The sequence below is a fragment of the Corythoichthys intestinalis genome, chromosome 1, assembly GCF_030265065.1.
Source record: "Corythoichthys intestinalis isolate RoL2023-P3 chromosome 1, ASM3026506v1, whole genome shotgun sequence".
NCBI classification, from domain to species: Eukaryota; Metazoa; Chordata; class Actinopteri; order Syngnathiformes; family Syngnathidae; genus Corythoichthys; species Corythoichthys intestinalis.
Window position 1 is genome coordinate 42896306 of NC_080395.1, and position 18105 is coordinate 42914410.

At 43.2% G+C, this 18105-nt stretch overlaps 1 protein-coding gene across 4 annotated transcripts in view; it reads left to right on the forward strand.

Moving 5' to 3' along the window:
• The first annotated feature begins 594 nt into the window (after positions 1-594).
• Positions 595-18105, forward strand: part of LOC130924038 (GPI mannosyltransferase 3-like) — a 41567-nt gene continuing 24056 nt past the window's right edge. Inside the window, exons 1-4 of one of the 4 annotated variants that reach the window (XM_057850387.1) lie at positions 7799-8322; positions 11871-12067; positions 14654-14801; positions 14884-15007. In XM_057850387.1, coding sequence (XP_057706370.1) covers positions 12053-12067; positions 14654-14801; positions 14884-15007 — 287 coding nt within the window. In that variant the 5' untranslated portion in view covers positions 7799-8322; positions 11871-12052. Of the gene's footprint in view, positions 726-7798; positions 8323-11870; positions 12068-14649; positions 14802-14883; positions 15008-18105 lie in introns of those variants that run through there. The other 3 variants (XM_057850459.1, XM_057850617.1, XM_057850543.1) reach the window with 3 other exon arrangements.

Consider the following 18105-nt stretch of genomic DNA (forward strand, 5'->3'; position numbering starts at 1 on the left):
GGGTGTCCTAACTTTTTCCTCAGAATATGCATTTTTGTTGATATATTGGATTTATTGAGTAAAGAAAACCAAGATCAGACATAGATATGTGAACATTTCTTAATAAAGAACTGAATATTTTATGGGGTGTTATAATTTTTTCACATGACTGTATATGGCGGAAAACAGACAAGACTGAAAAAGCAGTTTCTGCTCTTGCACCCCTCTTTAAAATAAACTGCTGTATTGTAAGCCAAAAGAACTGTTGTGTTTGATAGAAAAATGTCTATATGCTGCAATAGCAGATTCATGGCGCAATAAGCACCCGAACTATTTTTAATTTGTCCGTTTTACCCTGGAAACCCCTGTTTACAGATTTCGCGCAACAGCTTTTGTTTCAACCTAGCCATAAAAAGAAGGTAAGTTGTCATGTAAGAATGTTTCAGCTATTAATGTTTCATCATATTGCATGTATTAATGTCGCAGCTATTAATGTTTCAGCATATTGCATCACAAAGCTTTCGTCACATGTTACTGTGTACCCTTTATTATGTCACAAAGAACAACTGAGAACACTATATAAGCCTCGAGCAGACAACATCCAGTGTCAGGTCGTCAGCGATTAAGCATATGTTTGCATGCCAACTAGCCATTACCTCTTGACCTAATTGTTTCCTCTGCCTGTCAAAATCAATAAAATCCTGTGTCTGCGATACGCAACTGGTTCCTCCGTCTCGTACATGACAGTACGACCTGACCATAATGGAACCAGCGTATCAACCCTCTGCCCTGGACAGTCTTCACCAAACGGAAGAGGATGTCTCCCGGATGTCTGGTGACATCGCATCGTTAATCCAGATCGGCAACAAACACCAGCAACGGCAAGAACAACTGACTCAGGTGATCCAAACTCTCACCAAACTGGCAACTCCATTGTCACCACAATCCAATGGTCTGGTTCCAGAAGCCCCGGTTCCGGTGAACCCAGCCTTGGCTATTGACGCTCCCGAGCGCAAGATTGGAAACCCCGAAGCTTTAACGGCGACCCAACTCAGGTACGAGCCTTTCTGACAAGTTGCAAAGTCCAATTTTCCCTGCAACCCCGGACCTTTTCAACCGAAGGGGCCAAAGTTGGATACGTCCTCACCTACTCGACTGGTCGGTTTCGGCTTTGGGGAACAGCGGAATTTGAGAGGCAAACACCAGCTTGTAATAACTTCAAAGCCTTTGCCGATGAAATGATCAAAGTGTTCGACATGGGCTTTTCTAACTCCCGAGTAATCCCGCGCCCTTATGACCATCCGTCAAGACAATCAGTCAGTGTCTGAGTATTCGATTGAATTCTGAACTCTGGTGAGGCGCAGCGACTGGAACATGGAAGCCGTGACCGACGCATTCTATCACAGCCTGGCGGACTTCATCAAAGATGAGCTCGTCTCCTATGATCTACCCAGCACCCTTGATAAAGCCATTGCCCTGGTAACCCGCATTGACCGTCGGATTCAGACCCGACGGCGAGAGAGAGGACGTCGGAATACACCCTCTGCCTCGCAGCCTTTTCCAGTTGTTACTCCCACTCATTTAAACCGGCCTGTGCCCATGGAGATTGGCCGTGCTGCCCTAACTCCTGAAGAGTGCCAGCGATGTTTCACCTCTAACCTGTGCCTGTTCTGCGGAGGTGAAGGTCATCGAATCACAACCTGCCCAGCAAAAGCCAGAGCTCACCAGACGTCGGGGAGATTCGGGTGAGCTCAACGTGTCTTCAGTCTCCCCCCATTCGTAAACCCTTGCTCCAAATTCGCCTCCTGCTGACTGGCACCACCCATTCCTTGACCGCTCTCATCGACTCTGGAGCGGAGGCCAACATCATGGATGTGGATCTGGCCCAGCAGCTCGGTATTCGGCGTCACCAACTTTCCCCATCTGTTCCTGCACAAGCTCTGGATGGACATCTACTCGGCACAGTGACCCACATCTCAGCCCCGGTGACCATGCTTCTGTCCGGAAACCACCACGAGTCCATTTAGTTCCATCTGCTCCGCTCACCAGGTCAGTCTCTCATCCTTGGTTATCTGTGGCTGCGCCAGCACAACCCTAACATAGATTGGGAGACTGGAGTGGTACGAGAATGGGGCAGGAGATGCCACCAGACTTGCCTGAAGGAGGCGGTCATACCCACCAACCCTGAATCTGTCAGTCCTGTTAATCCTAAACCTGTCAGTTCTGTTTCAGATATCTCCAACGTGCCTGCCTGCTATCATGGACTCCGTGAGGTCTTTAATAATACCAAGGCCACTTCGCTACCCCCTCACCGACCATATGACTGCGCCATAGACCTCCTGCCTGGCACGGTGCCACCAAAGAGCCGTCTGTATTCCTTATCTGCACCAGAAATAAGCGCCTTAGAGAAGTACATTAATGAATCACTAGCTGCCGGGTTAATCCGTCCGTCGTCCTCGCCTGCTGGAGCTGGATTCTTCTTTGTACCGAAGAAGGATGGCTCTATCTGCCCATGCATAGATTACCGTGGACTCAATGACATAACCATCAAGAACTGCTACCCCCTGCCACTCATGTCATCTGCTTTTGAACTTCTCCAAGGTGCCACTGTGTTCCCTAAACTGGATCTGAGGAGTGCTTATCATCTGGTTCGAATGAAAGAAGGCGATGAGTGGAAGACTGCATTCAACACGCCCTCAGGACACTATAGGTACCTAGTCATGCCCTTTGGCTTAACCAACGCCCCTGCAGTATTTCAGGCTCTGGTAAATGATATCCTGCGAGACATGCTCAATATCTTTGTGTATTTAGATGACATACTGATATTTTCTCAAACCATGCCTGACCCTATCAATCACGTGCAACAGGTTCTGCGCTGTCTCCTGGAAAATTCCCTGTTTGTTAAAGTAGAGAAATGTGAATTCCACGCCAGGTCGGTATCACTTTTGGGACAGATAGTGGCAGAGGGAAGGCTTCAGATGGACCCTGCAAAAGTGACGGCAGTTATAGCCTGGCCTGTACCGGAGAACCGCAAGAAACTGCAACAATTCCTGGGCTTTGCCAACTTCTACAGACGATTCATCCGGAATTACAGCACAGTGGCATCTCCCCTCACTGCGCTTACCAGCACAAGGGTTCCGTTCAGGTGGACTCCGGCAGCCGACAAGGCCTTCGAGACTCTTAAGGCACGTTTCACTTCTGCCCCAATCCTCCAAATGCCCAACCCAGAGCGACAATTTGTGGTAGAGGTGGATGTGTCTGACGTGGGGGTCGGGGCAGTGCTTTCACAGCGCGCAGCATCGGACGGCAAGTTACATCCGTGCGCCTTCTACTCTCGCCAACTGTCCCCGGCAGAGCGGAATTATGACACTGGGAATCGCGAGCTGCTGGCTGTGAAACTCGCTCTACAGGAATGGCGACATTGGCTTGAAGGATCAGCAGTTCCGTTTCTGGTGTGGACCGACCACAAGAACCTTGAATACATAAGAACAGCTCGGTGGTTGAACCCGCGGCAGGCCCGGTGGTCCCTATTCTGCACACATTTCAATTTCACCCTCTCTTACCGCCCTGGTTCCCGGAATGCAAAGCCCGAGCCTCTCTCCCGAGTATTCTAGAAGGATGAAGCACTAGTGGAGGATTTTGAGCCCATTCTCCCGGATTCCTGCCTAGTTACCACGCTGACCTGGGACATTGAGGAGCAGGTTAAAGAAGCCATCCGGGATCAGTCTGGCCCCAGCGCCTGCCCCACTGATTGCCTCTTTGTTCCTGATAATCTGAGGTCCCAGGTGATCCAGTGGGGCCACAACTCCCACCTGGCTTGTCACCCTGGTGTCACACGTACCATCCACCTGCTCTCCCAGCGATTCTGGTGGCCATCGTTGAGAACAGATGTCCAAGACTTCGTGAAAGCCTGCCCCACCTTTAGCCAGAGCAAGACCACCAGCCATTGCCCAGCCGGCTTGCTCCAACCCAAACGCCAGTCCCCAAATGCCCCTGGTCCCATATATCAATGGGCTTTGTAACTGGACTCCTTCCTTCTGAAGGAAACACTGTAGTCCTCACGGTTGTGGACAGGTTCTGCAAGATGGCCCACTTCATCCCGTTGCCAAGATTGCCCACTGCTAAGAAGACGGCACAGGTGGTTATGGAGCAGGTGTTCCGAATTCACGGACTACCAAGGGATGTCGTATCATACCGGGGTCCGCAGTTTGCATCCTCCTTCTGGAAAGAGTTCTGCCGCCTCCTGGGAGCCACAGCGAGCCTCACGTCAGGCTATCACCCCCAGTCTAACGGCCAGTCGGAAAGGCTTAACCAAGAGCTTGAGACATCCCTCCGCTGCATGGCTTCACGCAACCACCATTCTTGGGCGCAACATCTGCTGTGGGTGGAATACGCTCAGAACTCCCTGCCCAGCTCTGCCACTGGCCTGTCTCCCTTTCACGCTGTCTTTGACTATCAACCGCCCCTGTTCGCCAGCCAAGAGGGAGATGCTTCCTGCCCTTCCGCCCAAGCCTGCGTACAGAGATGTCGCCGAATCTGGTCTCAAGCTCGTACCGCTCTTTTAAAGTCTGTTTCTGGTTATGCCATCAGAGCCAACCGACGACGGACCGCAGCCCCTGCTTACCAAGTGGGCCAGAAGGTATGGCTTTCTTCCCGGGATCTGCCACTCCGAGTCAGGGGTGGACTGGGACTAAAAAGCAGCCCTGGACTTTGACTCAGCCCAGCCCAAAAGAATCGCTGTACGAAGGGAAACACAGACCCTCTAGGGGGGTCCGGTTTTTATGTTTAATTGTAAAATGCATCAATTTCGTGCACTTTAAGAGTAAAATGAAGAAAATGTGTCTAGACTGTGACTGTCTGACTTGGGGCGCTCAAAGTACAGCAAGGCTGAACTGGAGTTGGATTCATCCTCTGCCCTAGCTCTATGATCAACCTGAATAAACAAATGAAAGAATTTATTTTTTAAAGCAAGTTTTATGTATCCATTTTAAAGCAAGTTTTATGTATACAATTAATTATAATAACACCTATCCCGTGTCTATAAAATGACTTCATTGTTTATGCCATAATTAATCTTGCCACACAAATAATACATTTCAATGAAAATAAAATAAACATTTCAAGACAAATCCTGTATACATAACCTTCATAGGAAAGTATTAACCAGAAAACAAAACGATGTATAAATGGTTAAAAATATATATCAATTTAATTACCTAAACTCTAAAGTAAAACCATTCATTTTATTAATATTTTGTTATATTTCTTCTGAATTAATATTGCTGCTGCGTGTGCATGCGTTGTTTTACAGCTAAAATAAGAGCCCTTTAGTTGCCATTTATTTCATTTAAATTGTAACTACCTGGTGGATAACAATTGCCAATATCCCTAACAAGTAACCCTCTTCATTCCATCTCAGCCCGGTGGCAACTAGAAAGTCCGCCAAAGCTCTTATCGCTCTCTCCTGCCCCTTTGTGGGCCACAGCAAGTCTTTCAGAGTCACAGTGCCTTGCAGTGATGGCCCACTTCTTCGTTCTCCTCCTATCACATTGGTGGTTAACAGCCAGGCGCATTGCTGCCACCTGTCGGATTAGGTGCGAACTGTAGATAATCATAGAGGATAGGGGGATAAAAACAGTGATGTGTGTATGGCGGCCGCTGGCCGTCCAGAGCACCGGCCATTCTGTGATCCTCCAGAAGCTACAGATTACCAGTCCGCCCCTGCTCCAAGTGGAATCACGTAAACCGGCACCCAGGTTCGCTGGTCCGTTTCCCATGGAGAAGATCATCAGCCCATCAGCTATCCGACTCAAACTACCCAGGTCTATGAAGGTTCACCCAACCTTCCATGTCTCCAAACTAAAGCCAGTCCATGAAAGCCCCCTGGTCCCCAATGCAGCACCACCTCCCCCTCCTTGCCTGGTGGACGGGGGTCCTCTCTACACAGTTCGCCGCCTGCTCAAGTCACGCCGCCGGGGCAGGGTCCTCCAATATCTGGTGGACTGGGAAGGTTATGGTCCTGAGGAGAGGATGTGGGTTCCAGCTGGGCAGATTGTAGATCGAACCCTCATATCAGACTTCCACCGCCTCCATCCGGGCCAAACGTCCTTCCGGCGGGGTCGACCTAGAGCGGCCTGCTCTCAGCCCATGCCTACATCTGACTCTGACTAGTGTTGTATCGGTCGCGAACGATTCGTTCTTTTTGAACGAATTGTTTGGGTGAACGAGACCGAACTAATCACCATCTGCACTGATTCGTTCTATGAAGGTGGTGCTTGTTCGCTGCGTGGGAGGGCGTTGAGCAAGCGACAGCGTCTTCTGACATCGCACACAACCAATCAGACGCCAGCCTCATCGCGGGCAGGGGAGGGAGCGGAAACAGAATCAGGGCGTCTGTCACTCACGTCCATGTGTGGCCAATAAGCAGCCAGCGTGCAGGCAGGGGGGCAAGACTGAGTTTTGTCACTTCCCGTTCAGTGACTCGGTCCTCCGGTTCCTGACCTAGCTTGCTGCTAACTTGATTTTCCAGTAATGACTATGCGGTGAACGAATCAGAAAATGAAAGGAAATGACTTTGTCACATACTTGATAACGTGGAGCCTATCAAATGCTGCTCAAACAGACAAAAACACCACACAAATCTAGCGAGCATGGTTTAGAGTAGTACTTTTCTCAACAAACTCGTGACTGCCTATGACGACATACTATCAAATTTACAGTAGTTTAAAACACGGGTAGCTACGAGGCAAGCAAAAGCTGAGCTGCGGTCGCGTGACGGCAGTGAAGCGGGCAGAGAACTGTCACTATATGGAGGCTTCATGGCAGCGATATTTACCTCATATGTGCACAGAAAAAAATATTTAGTATGATCACCATAATACTGATTTGCAATGAAACTGTAAATACATGTCAATTTTTTCCCGAGTGTTTTATTTTTTTTTTTCGTGTCAGAGCGTGTCGGTTGGTTTGACAAATTATGTCAATCCGTCCATCATGTGCTACTCAAGCGCCCAAAAACAACGCACGCGGACACGGGAGATGTCGCAATATGTCTACATTTTTCTTAACAGGCTAATGAGAGTAGAAAGGCGACATCGTAAAGAGCTAACAATTATTTCTCGTCAGCATTTGACGATCTGAGATGCGGGGTTGACAGGGGAGCTGACCGGATTATTTTATTAATACCAGTGCAAAAATTCAACACAATCATCGTAATACTAAAAAACAAAAATACAACAGAGCGAGATGTAAATATGATGTGTTGGTCGTTCCATATTTAGAAATTAAACTTTCGATGTATTTTTATTTTCGTGACAGCAAGCATGCTGTGTTGGCTGGTAGCAGCAGCATTGTATATGTGATCAAGAACATGCTAAAGAAAGTCCGTGCGCCCCCGCCCCCTACTCCCCTCACAAAAGGAAAATGTTTAACCGTGTCCTAAATCGAAATGCAACCACGAGCCATGACTTTGAGCCCATAGAATTAGGACAGACGACGCGGAAGTTCTCCCTCGCTTTTGCAGCAGCAGGAGGGAGACGAGGCTGTCTGTGAAAGCAGAATGATACCGCCTGTCACTCATTTCTGAAACTACGACGAGCGGTGCCTGTGTGCAAGAGAGGGAGGGACCAAGCAATGTCACTTCTCGTTCAGTTATACTGTGAAGCGGTCTTTGGTGATTCGTTCGGCAACGTCACTTCCCGTTCAGTAACCGAACGATTCGTTTGGGCGGGGAGGGAGATGAGGGGGGCGAACGATTCGTTGAATGATTTGTTTGAACGAATCTTTTTACTGAACGAACCGGAATGGATTCATTTACTCAAGTGAACGACAGATCCCGTCACTAACTCTGACTCTGAACCCGACCCTTTGCCATCGGTAGTTGATTCCTCCACTGGCGAGGAGGAGATTGAGCCAATGCCCACAGTGGATGAGGCCATGGACTCTGATTAGTAGCCCTTGCTGGGCTCAATCCTTGGGACTTCTGGAGCCGTCCTTTGAGAGGGGGGTTCTGTCATGTATTAATGTTTAAGCTATTAATGTTTCATCATATTGCATGTATTAACGTTGCAGCTATTAATGTTTCAGCATATTGCATCACACTCATGCATCACAAAGCTTTCGTCACATGTTACTGTGTACCCTTTATTATGTCACAAAGAGCAACTGAGAACACTATATAAGCCTCGAGCAGACAACATCCAGTGTAAGGTCGTCAGCGATTCAGCATATGTTTGCATGTCAACTAGTCATTACCGCTTGACCTGATTGCTTCCTTTGCCTGTCAAAATCAATAAAATCTTGTGTCTGCAATACGCAACTGGTTCCTCCGTCTCGTACATGACAGTAAGTAATGTATTTATTATTCCAAATGGCTGTCATTTTTAGCTTAGAAACATTAATTGATGTCTAATATTTAGTTGAAAAAAAAAGACTTCAAAAAATTATTCACTCGCATATTTTAAACTTTTAAACAAATTCTGTCACAGTGAAAAAAAATGGCACCTGTAAAAAAGTCAAGGATATCGACCTCATATCAATCGCTTAATTGTATTTTTTTCGTTTCTGTCGCATTTCCCCCAATATTTTAGATGATAAATAATCGGTCCAAACAAAGAAAAATTGAAAAAATAAAAAACGTTTAAAAGGGTAAATATATGAAAATGAAAATCTCAATTACTCCTTGATGTCTGCGATTTATGCATCGCGACCTTTGTTGTATTACCATGTTTCACCCATAAAATCCCCCCAAAATCCAGCTCTGGTCATTTACAGCTGTGTCTTGACACTCGGTGTTTTTGGATCGAAAAGAGGTAAGTACGTGATAATACAGTGCCCTCCATAATTATTGGCACCCCTGGTTAAGATGTGTTTTTTAGCTTCTAATATATACAGTATATTTTTTTCTAAATAATATGGGACCTTAATGGAAAAAAAGAGAAAAATCCAACCTTCAATACAAGTGCATTTATTCCGTGGGGAAAAAATCCCACATAAAGAAATAATTATTTGACATCAAATAATGTGTGTCACAATTATTAGCACCCCTAGTGTTAATACTTTGTACAACCCCCTTTTGCCAATAAAACAGCACCTAATTTTCTCCTATAATGTTGCACAAGATGGGGAAAAGACAGAGGGATCTTCAGCCATTCCGCTTTGAAGAATCTCTCTAAATCATCCAGAGACCTGGGTCCTCTGCTCTGTACTCTCTTCAGCTCTCCCCACAGGTTTTCAATGGGGTTGAGGTCTGGGGACTGAGATGGCCATGGGAGGAGCTTGATTTTGTGTCTGGTGAACCATTTCTGTGTAGATTTGGCCATATGTTTAGGGTCATTGTCTTGCTGAAAGACCCAATGACGACCCATCTTCAGCTTTCGGGCAGAGGGCAACAGATTTTGATTTAAAATGTCCTGGTATTTCAAAGCAGGGTCTCAGAGCGGAACTTCAAGTCACCTGTTTTCCGCCATATGTTAATATTTACACGAGTGAAACTTTGCAGACCAAAGAAAAAAAAGAAATCAAAACCAAGATAGCTAAAATTTTCGCACTGAATGACCAACATCTTATTTTTATATGCAAAACAAAATAATTAAAAGTACTTTGTTTGCAACCTTATTTTGTGCTGCATAACTGATTTGATAAAAAAAAAAAACAAACGCTGGGATTTTTTTCTTCTTCTCCGCTTCTATGAAACTACTGGTGTACTAAAAACTTTTTGTATGGCTCTAGAGTTGGAAAAATTCAAATTAGGAATACAAAGTTTCCCTCCTCCCTTCTTGAATACATAATTGAGGTGAAAATCGGGTGACTTGGACTCAAATACAAAATTATGTTATTGGGATTGGGACATCCCCAATACAGGTATAATGAAGACCTGGCATCCATATACAGTGGGGCAAATAAGTATTTAGTCAACCACCAATTGTGCAAGTTCTCCTACTTGAAAAGATTAGAGAGGCCTGTAATTGTCAACATGGGTAAACCTCAACCATGAGAGACAGAATGTGGAAAAAATAACAGAAAATCACATTGTTTGATTTTTAAAGAATTTATTTCAAAATTAGAGTGGAAAATAAGTATTTGGTCACCTTCTTCTAACAAGGTCTAATGAGGCTCCACTCGTTACCTGTATTAATGGCACCTGTTTTAAGTCATTATCGGTATAAAAGACACCTGTCCACAATCTCAGTCAGTCACACTTCCAACTCCACTATGGCCAAGACCAAAGAGCTGTCGAAGGACACTAGAGACAAAATTGTAGACCTGCTAGAGAGCATTTGGATGATCCAGGAGAGGACTGGGAGAATGTGTTATGGTCAGATGAAACCAAAATAGAACTTTTTGGTAGAAACACTGGTTCTCGTGTTTGGAGGAGAAAGAATACTGAATTGCATCCGAAGAACACCATACCCACTGTGAAGCATTGGGGTGGAAACATGCTTTGGGGCTGTTTTTCTGCAAAGGGACCAGGACGACTGATCTGTGTAAAGGAAAGAATGAATGGGGCCATGTATCAAGAGATTTTGAGGGAAAATCTCCTTCCATCAGCAAGGGCATTGAAGATGAGACGTGGCTGGGTCTTTCAGCATAACAATGAACCCAAACACACAACCAGGGCAATGAAGAAGTGGCTCTGTAATAAGCATTTCAAGGTCCTGGAGTGGCCTAGCCAGTCTCCAGATCTCAACCTCATAGAAAATCTGTGGAGGGAGTTGAAAGTCCGGGTTGCCCAACGACAGCCCCAAAACATCACTGCTCTAGAGGAAATCTGCATGGAGGAATGGGCCAAAATACCAGCAACAGTGTGTTAAAAGCTTGTAAAGAGTTACAGAAACCGTCTGGCCTCCGTTATTGCCAACAAAGGGTACATAACAATATTGAGATGAACTTTTGGTATTGACCAAATACTTATTTTCCACCATGATTTGCAAATAAATTCTTTAAAAATCAAACAATGTGATTTTCTGTTTTTTCTGATGTGTTTTTATCCCACATTCTCTGTCCTGTTGAAGGTTTACCCATGTTGACAATTACAGGCCTCTCTGTAATTGTCCCTAATTGTGCAAGGGAGAACTTGCACAATTAGTGGTTGACTAAATACTTATTTGCCCCACTGGAGATCACATTTTGGGTCACGTAGGGCACATTTGGCTCTGTGGTCGGCATTTCCCTGGACTCTCTGGTGACAGTGGTAGAGAAAAGATCCATGAGGTAACTCCTGGCTATTATGGAAAATGCCAGTCACCTTCTACACACCGTCATCAGCGCACAGAGGAGCTCGTTCAGCAATATGTTGCTCCTTCCCTGGTGCCGAACCAACAGACTGAGAGACTCATTTCTCCCACGAGCCATCAAGCTCCACAACTCTACTTTAGGTGGGAGGGGGAGGGTCAGCAATACACTTTAGCACCTCTGTAACTCTGTTCTCATGCTTGTGTCTGCCTGGTGTGTATTATTTATTTAATGTACTTCTTAAGTAATAGCATATTGTATTCATTTCATTTTTTTAAATTTAATTTTATATTTTTAATCCTTTTTACTCTAGCACTTTTTTTACTATCTTGCACCCTTTACTTTTATCTTGCTGCTGTGGTATTATGGGCACTGGAAACTAATTTCCCTGAGGGAACTCTTCCAAGGGATAAAGTTTATTGAATTGAATTGTATACCAATGGTTAATATTTTTGCCTTGGTTGTTGTATGTGGATGCCAGGTCTTTATGCGGTTAAGTCATTTTTACATTAAAAAAATAATCACATACCCATTATCAAAGAAAGGTGATGTAAAGGTTGTGGGATGTGATGTTCCAGTAAGCCCCACCGACTTGGTTGGAAAGTTGTTTATTTTTCCAAGAAACTATTGAGTCACGCATTCGCTTTTGTTTCGGTTAGGGTGAACGACACGACACACACCTAGGACTGACACACCTTCCTACCTTTGTTCCCGGACAAGTAAGGCACCAGATTGTTGCTCAGGTGCTGCTGACTGTTGCTTGGACGCTGTCAGTTGATGAATCCCCTATCTGGCACTTGTGACTTCGCCGTTCTCCTTTGGGTATTTTCAAGACGTGTGCATGGTTTTGGCTGCCGTAAGTTTTTCCATCTTCCTGAATTGCAACCTCTATTTTGCCCTTGTCTGCAGACCGGTTATGGCAGTGCTCGCTTTGTTTTGCTTTTGCAAGTATTCTCACTGGCGCATTTATCCAATAGGACTTTGTTTTCAACAGTCTTCTAAGTTCTTTATATGAAGAAATGAAATTCTTTTTTTTTTTTATTATTATTTACATTTCATTTATTTATTTATAACAATGTATTTTTTCATTCAGTGTATAGTGTAAAATATAGATGGTAAATTTATGGTATAAAATACTGGTAGCTGTGGTTGCCAGAATTTTACCAATAAATAAATGGGAAAACTAAAATAGACATTAAAAACAGTATAGTGCTTCGGTTTTTAGATTTTGAAATCTTTACTCGTTCATTGCCTGACAGTGGAAAATTGGTAGTGAAAAGCCACATAATAACTGTCCTGTCTCTGTCCCTAGCTTGGTGTTACGCAAAGTGTCTTTATAGTGCTTCTTCTACCCCCGTGAGTACATTGGCCATCCTCTATCTCTGATTACATGGTCTGCTTTGGCAACTTATTGTCCTTCATTTGGACAACATGCCTTGCCCATCTCAGCTTGTTCTTTATTATCATTGCCTCTGTGCTGGTAGTGCTGGCATAGCCAAAGACGCTGGGTTGATAGCACAATAGTTTTGTACACCTTAATTTTGGTATTCTTGAAGATATCTTATTGTTAAAGACACGGAACCGAAGCTTTCCAATTCTCAGTATTGGACTTCCGGGCATTAATGACGTCACCAGCCACAACAAAGCGTTGCCATATTGAAATGGGGGCAAAACACGAGTCACAAGCAGTTGCTCTGTCATGCATTGTAGTACAAACGCGTTGAACTTTTCTCTGATTTGCGGTCTTTTTTTTCCTGTCGGAATGACTAAAAATTGCCGTGTTGCGGGGTGTAACACAAGGAAGAGTTCGGAGCCGCATTTGAAGTTCTTCATTCTTCCTCGTGAGGAGAAAAGGACAAGCAAATGGCTGAAAGCACTCAGTCGAGGAACAATAAAAGAAGACTGTTCCGTGGACCATTTTCGCCAGGGGAACCTAAATCCAGGCACATTTACGTTTGCTGCCGACATTTTATTACTGGTGAATATCCTTTAATTATTTTTTTTGCCCCAATTAGCTGCTGGGATTCAATAGACTAGGCAGTGGTTATTATTACCGTAACCGACAACTCGCAAAGCGTCAATTTTTTTTCCCGTGAACTGCTCCGATTGGTCAATCGGTATATTATTGGCCTGGTGGGAATTGGTTATTTTGCTGTGACGTGACACATGCACTGCATTCTTGCCTCGTTACACCCCATTTAGTTGTACTACCACGGTTCATGGCTAAATAACGCTTGGAGGCGAATTACCGGTTACGGCAGAAATAATCACTCTGTATATACTACTAATTTTCTTAGTTCCACACAGTACATATTCCACATAATTGATAAAAGTCAACTTACTGGGTGACATTATGAGGTAGTTGTAGATGTTTCCGAACTCCACTGCAGGTCATTCCTTTGGATTGTTTATCCAGCTATCAGCTGCAACTTTGTATGGGCAGATTTGCAAGCCAATAAACGCTAATTTTAAGTTGTATCGCCTCCTCGCGCCTGTTGGCAGTGACTTGTGATAATAATAAGTCATGTTTAAGACGTTTTTATGAAAAAAGACGCAAAACACAGCTGAAATTTATGACTTTCAGACAACATTTGTCTACGGATGTTTACCTGTGCATGCCCCCATCTTAAAATGGCGACACGTTGCTATGCGAGATGACGTCATCGTGACATCACGCCGACTGCGAGAATAGCGGTTCTGGCTGATTCTTATTCGTCAGGTGATTTTAGCATCAATATTGGCTTTAGATGAAAGACAACTTCCCAGGTAGTTGAAAGTCACCACATTTTCCAAAGTCTGCCCATTGACCTTCATGGAAATGTCTGGTTTTCTCTTGAGTTGGGCTGAAGGTTATTGCTGATAGAGGACTTGTGTTTTCTTGGTATTGAGTTTTAGGTCTAATACGGTGTACGCATTGTTAAATGTATCCATTGCCGGGATCTTCTGTGTGGGCTACAATGGCATTACCATCAGTGTACTGCAGTTCACATACTGAAGTGATGGAAGTCTCGGTTTTGACTTGAAGTTGGAGGTTGAAGATGTCCCCAAACCTGTACCTGACTTCTATTCCTGCTAGCATATTCTCCCTGGCCAAGTGTAAGATTGCAGTAAGTGCCTGTGAAGACAGCATGAGAGTGGATGTATCCACATGTCGGTGGAAATTAAACAGTTTTAGCTGAAAGAAAACTTATTCTCCGTCAATTATTCCTACGAATGCAACGGTAAGCTGCAACCACCTCAACAGTAGGGCAGACCTTTTACAGTTACAAGATGTAAAACAACAATTAAAATATTTTTTTTTCATGGTACTTTGTTGTTAATTTGACAGTTAACTTTTTACTTCTTTTTTTTTTTTTTTTTTTACAGATTTTTTAATGGTATAATTCTGGCAATCACAGCGTATGCTTCTTTTTCAATTTGCCTCAAATTCCCTTGCAGACAGGTATACATCAACCACATTTTAGGACACAATACCTGCATGGACAATTTGAGACAGCGCTGGCGCTTGGGAAGGAACGCGGACGATGTGAAAGCCGGGAGAAACGAGTCACTACTCTTCAAAAAAGAAGACAACCCTCCACTCAGGAAAGGTGACTTTCCCGGTTGTAGCGATATTATCGTATAACTCCCTTGTGGTTATTGTTTTGCTTACTCTCTTCACCATCCCTACAGAATGGCTGACAATTGCAGTGTTTTCTGTGATTTTCCGTATGGTCAACTGTTTCCTGGTTCAGAGCAGCTTCGTTCCAGATGAGTACTGGCAGTCCGTGGAGGTTGCCCATCACATGGTCTTCAAATATCCTTTCGATACAGTTCATTTTTGCACCAGATATCCAGGCATTTTCGGACTGCCAGTTCACAAATATACGGAACCGAGTACAAAGTAAAACAAAAAAAACAAAACTCTCACAGTGGCACCACCCATATTCAAAAAGCATGTTAATCAAAAGCAGGACAGTTTTTATTCCAAAAAAGAATATAGTATTTAACTCAATGGCAGTTACTTTTTTGGATGCCATTGAAAATGATATCCATCCAATCTATTTTGACTGTGAGGGGCTGGCAGTTAATGAGTTAAAATGTTAGACTTGCTCTGCCATACTCTAGTCTTTCCTGTCCTCTCCTTTAGATTTCTATCGCAGTCAATGGCACTGATTGAGTTGATATCTGGTATTTTTAATAACAGCGTTAGAGTATAACAGCATTTCTACCGGCGTTATTTTTTTCAGTAGTGAGTAATCTAATTATTTACTTTTCCCATCCTTGCAACGCTGTTACCGTTAGGGGCGCGTTACTACAGTTTGGTTGAATGAAGTGCAAGTTGTCTGATTTTGTCACACATCCGCCTGCCTGCCTGCCCTTGAGAGTGCAGCAAATATATACTGTATCTATCGCAAGACCATCAAATAAAACAATAAATAAATCACCAATAATAAACACATTTAAAAACAAACATACAAACAAGGAAATAAATGCAGACCGGCCTGGACCCTTATTCCCAAAGGCAAAATAATGCTTCCTGCAAGATTCGGTCCTGAACAAAAGTAACGTCAGACCTTATATTGTGCCTATGCAAATAAGCAAGTTAGAACAAGCCCATGGGCACAACAAAGGTATAACATGATGAATGGAAAATCACTGAGCGCCTGTAGCTGGACAACATCTACATCCTTATCTGCTTAAACGACAATCTAGGCTTGAGGAAAATCCCCTATTGCATACATAGAAAAACAGCCACTCAGCAACAGAGCAACCACTGATAACAGAATACTGAATTTGTGAATGAGCTAGAAATTAACAAATAGATGTCATTAAATGAAAACATATCTCTTGAAGACCCACTTGAAGTTTTTTTTTTTTTTGTTAAACTCATGAGAGCATAGTAGGGTACCAGCCTGTTTATGAAACAGCTCCGCCTTGGAGCAACTAGCACCTGTTGAGTCCTTAACATCACTGCTATACAGTCAAGAAGAAAAGAAGGGCTTTTTTACACTAGCCTCAGGCTACTGCAATAGTCGTCAAAAGTTTACTAACTTAATTTACACATTGAGTTATATTTTCATGTGCTGTCGAAATCTATGCCAGTGCCCGTCTGTACCCAGGGAAAAGGTTGGGTAATTAGTAAAACTAATTTTCTTCATGAAAGTGTCGCAGCACTAGGCATGTGCCGGTATGAAATACTGACGGGATGATAACCTTAAGCAAAATATCGCGGTATCACAGTATTGCAACTACAGCTCTAAAATGTGTTACTTCGAGATATCTGGGTTAAAAAAAAAAATCCATTGAACAGGATTTTTATTTTTCAAAACATATTAGCAAATTGGAACATAGTATAATGTTAAGTTACAATAAATGAAAAAATATCAAGTATTCTAAACAAAATTAAAATAAATGTGGTCCTTTAGGTGAGCGTAAACCCACAGTCACAGCTTAATATTATCATCAGAACAAAAATAATAAAAATATTTTCCAATAAAAGCACGTGTGTATGACTCGTATCATGTTTACATTACACACACACTCAATACAGACAGTTGTCAGAGAGAAAACGTTTATGATAGTGTTTACTAACCTTTAATTTTGTATGAATGCGAAATCATGTCAGCAGCCACCCTCCACAAACATGTTTTACATGTTGGTTGGCCTTCGTCCTCAAGGACGCGGCCGTCTGTAATTTTTCTGCAGCTTAAGTTTTCCCATACCAGCGATTTTGGTTTTTTCAACGGGGGGAAAAAGTTCAGCAGTTTCACCTCCTCCAGCCATCGTGTAGCATGGCTGACTCACTGACACTGAGCAACAACCAGTAGGAGAGAGTTGAGCCTTGCAGCTGCGAGAGATTTCTTCCTGCATTTACGGTACATAAAGAATAGGTAATACCTTAGGGACGGTATGACGGAAAATTTTTACGGTTTTGAAACCGTGACATTTTCATAAAATGCCTACGCAGCATACACGTCCGATAAATTATCAGCGCCGCACCTGTACGCCAATATAATTATCAATAATAATTAGGGCTGTCAAAGTTATCGCCTTAACAGGCGATAATTAATTTTTTAAATTAATCATGTTAAAATATTTATTAACGCATTTAATGCACATGCTCCGCTCAGATTAAAATGACAGCACAGTGTCATGTCCACTTGTTTCTTGTGTTTTGTCGCCCTCTGCTGGCGCTTGGGTGCGACTGATTTTATGGATTTCAGCACAATGAGCATTGTGTAATTATTGACATCAACAATGGCGAGCTACTAGTTTATTTTTTGATTGAAAATTTTACAAATTTTATTAAAACGAAAACATTAAGAGGTGTTTTAATATAACATTTCTATAACCTGTACTAACATTTATCTTTTAAGAACTACAAGTCTTTCTATCCATGGATCGCTTTAACAAAATGTAAATAATGTTAATGCCATCTTGTTGATTTATTGTTATAATAAACAAATACAGTACTTATGTACCATAAGTTGAATGTATATATCCATCTTGTGTCTTATCATTCCATTCCAACAATAATTTACAGAAAAATATGGCATATTTTATAGATGGTTTGAATTGCTATTAATTACGATTAATTAACTTTTAAGCTGTAATTAACTTGATTAAAAATTTTAATCGTTTGACAGCCCTAATCAGTGGGTTACTAACGCCGTTATTTTTTTCAGTTGTGAGTAATCTAATAAATTACTTTCCTCATCTTGGCAACGTCGTTACCGTTACAGAGGCGGGAAAGGGGTATGTTACTATACGTTACTATGTTGGTTGAATCACGCGAGAAATGTCTGAGAGAGACAGACTAACGGAGACGAGAGATCAGACCAGGAGTGGGGAGCAGGCAAGGGAGTCGTGCTAGGTAGCTCCAATAATACAGGGTGACCCAAAAAGATGCGT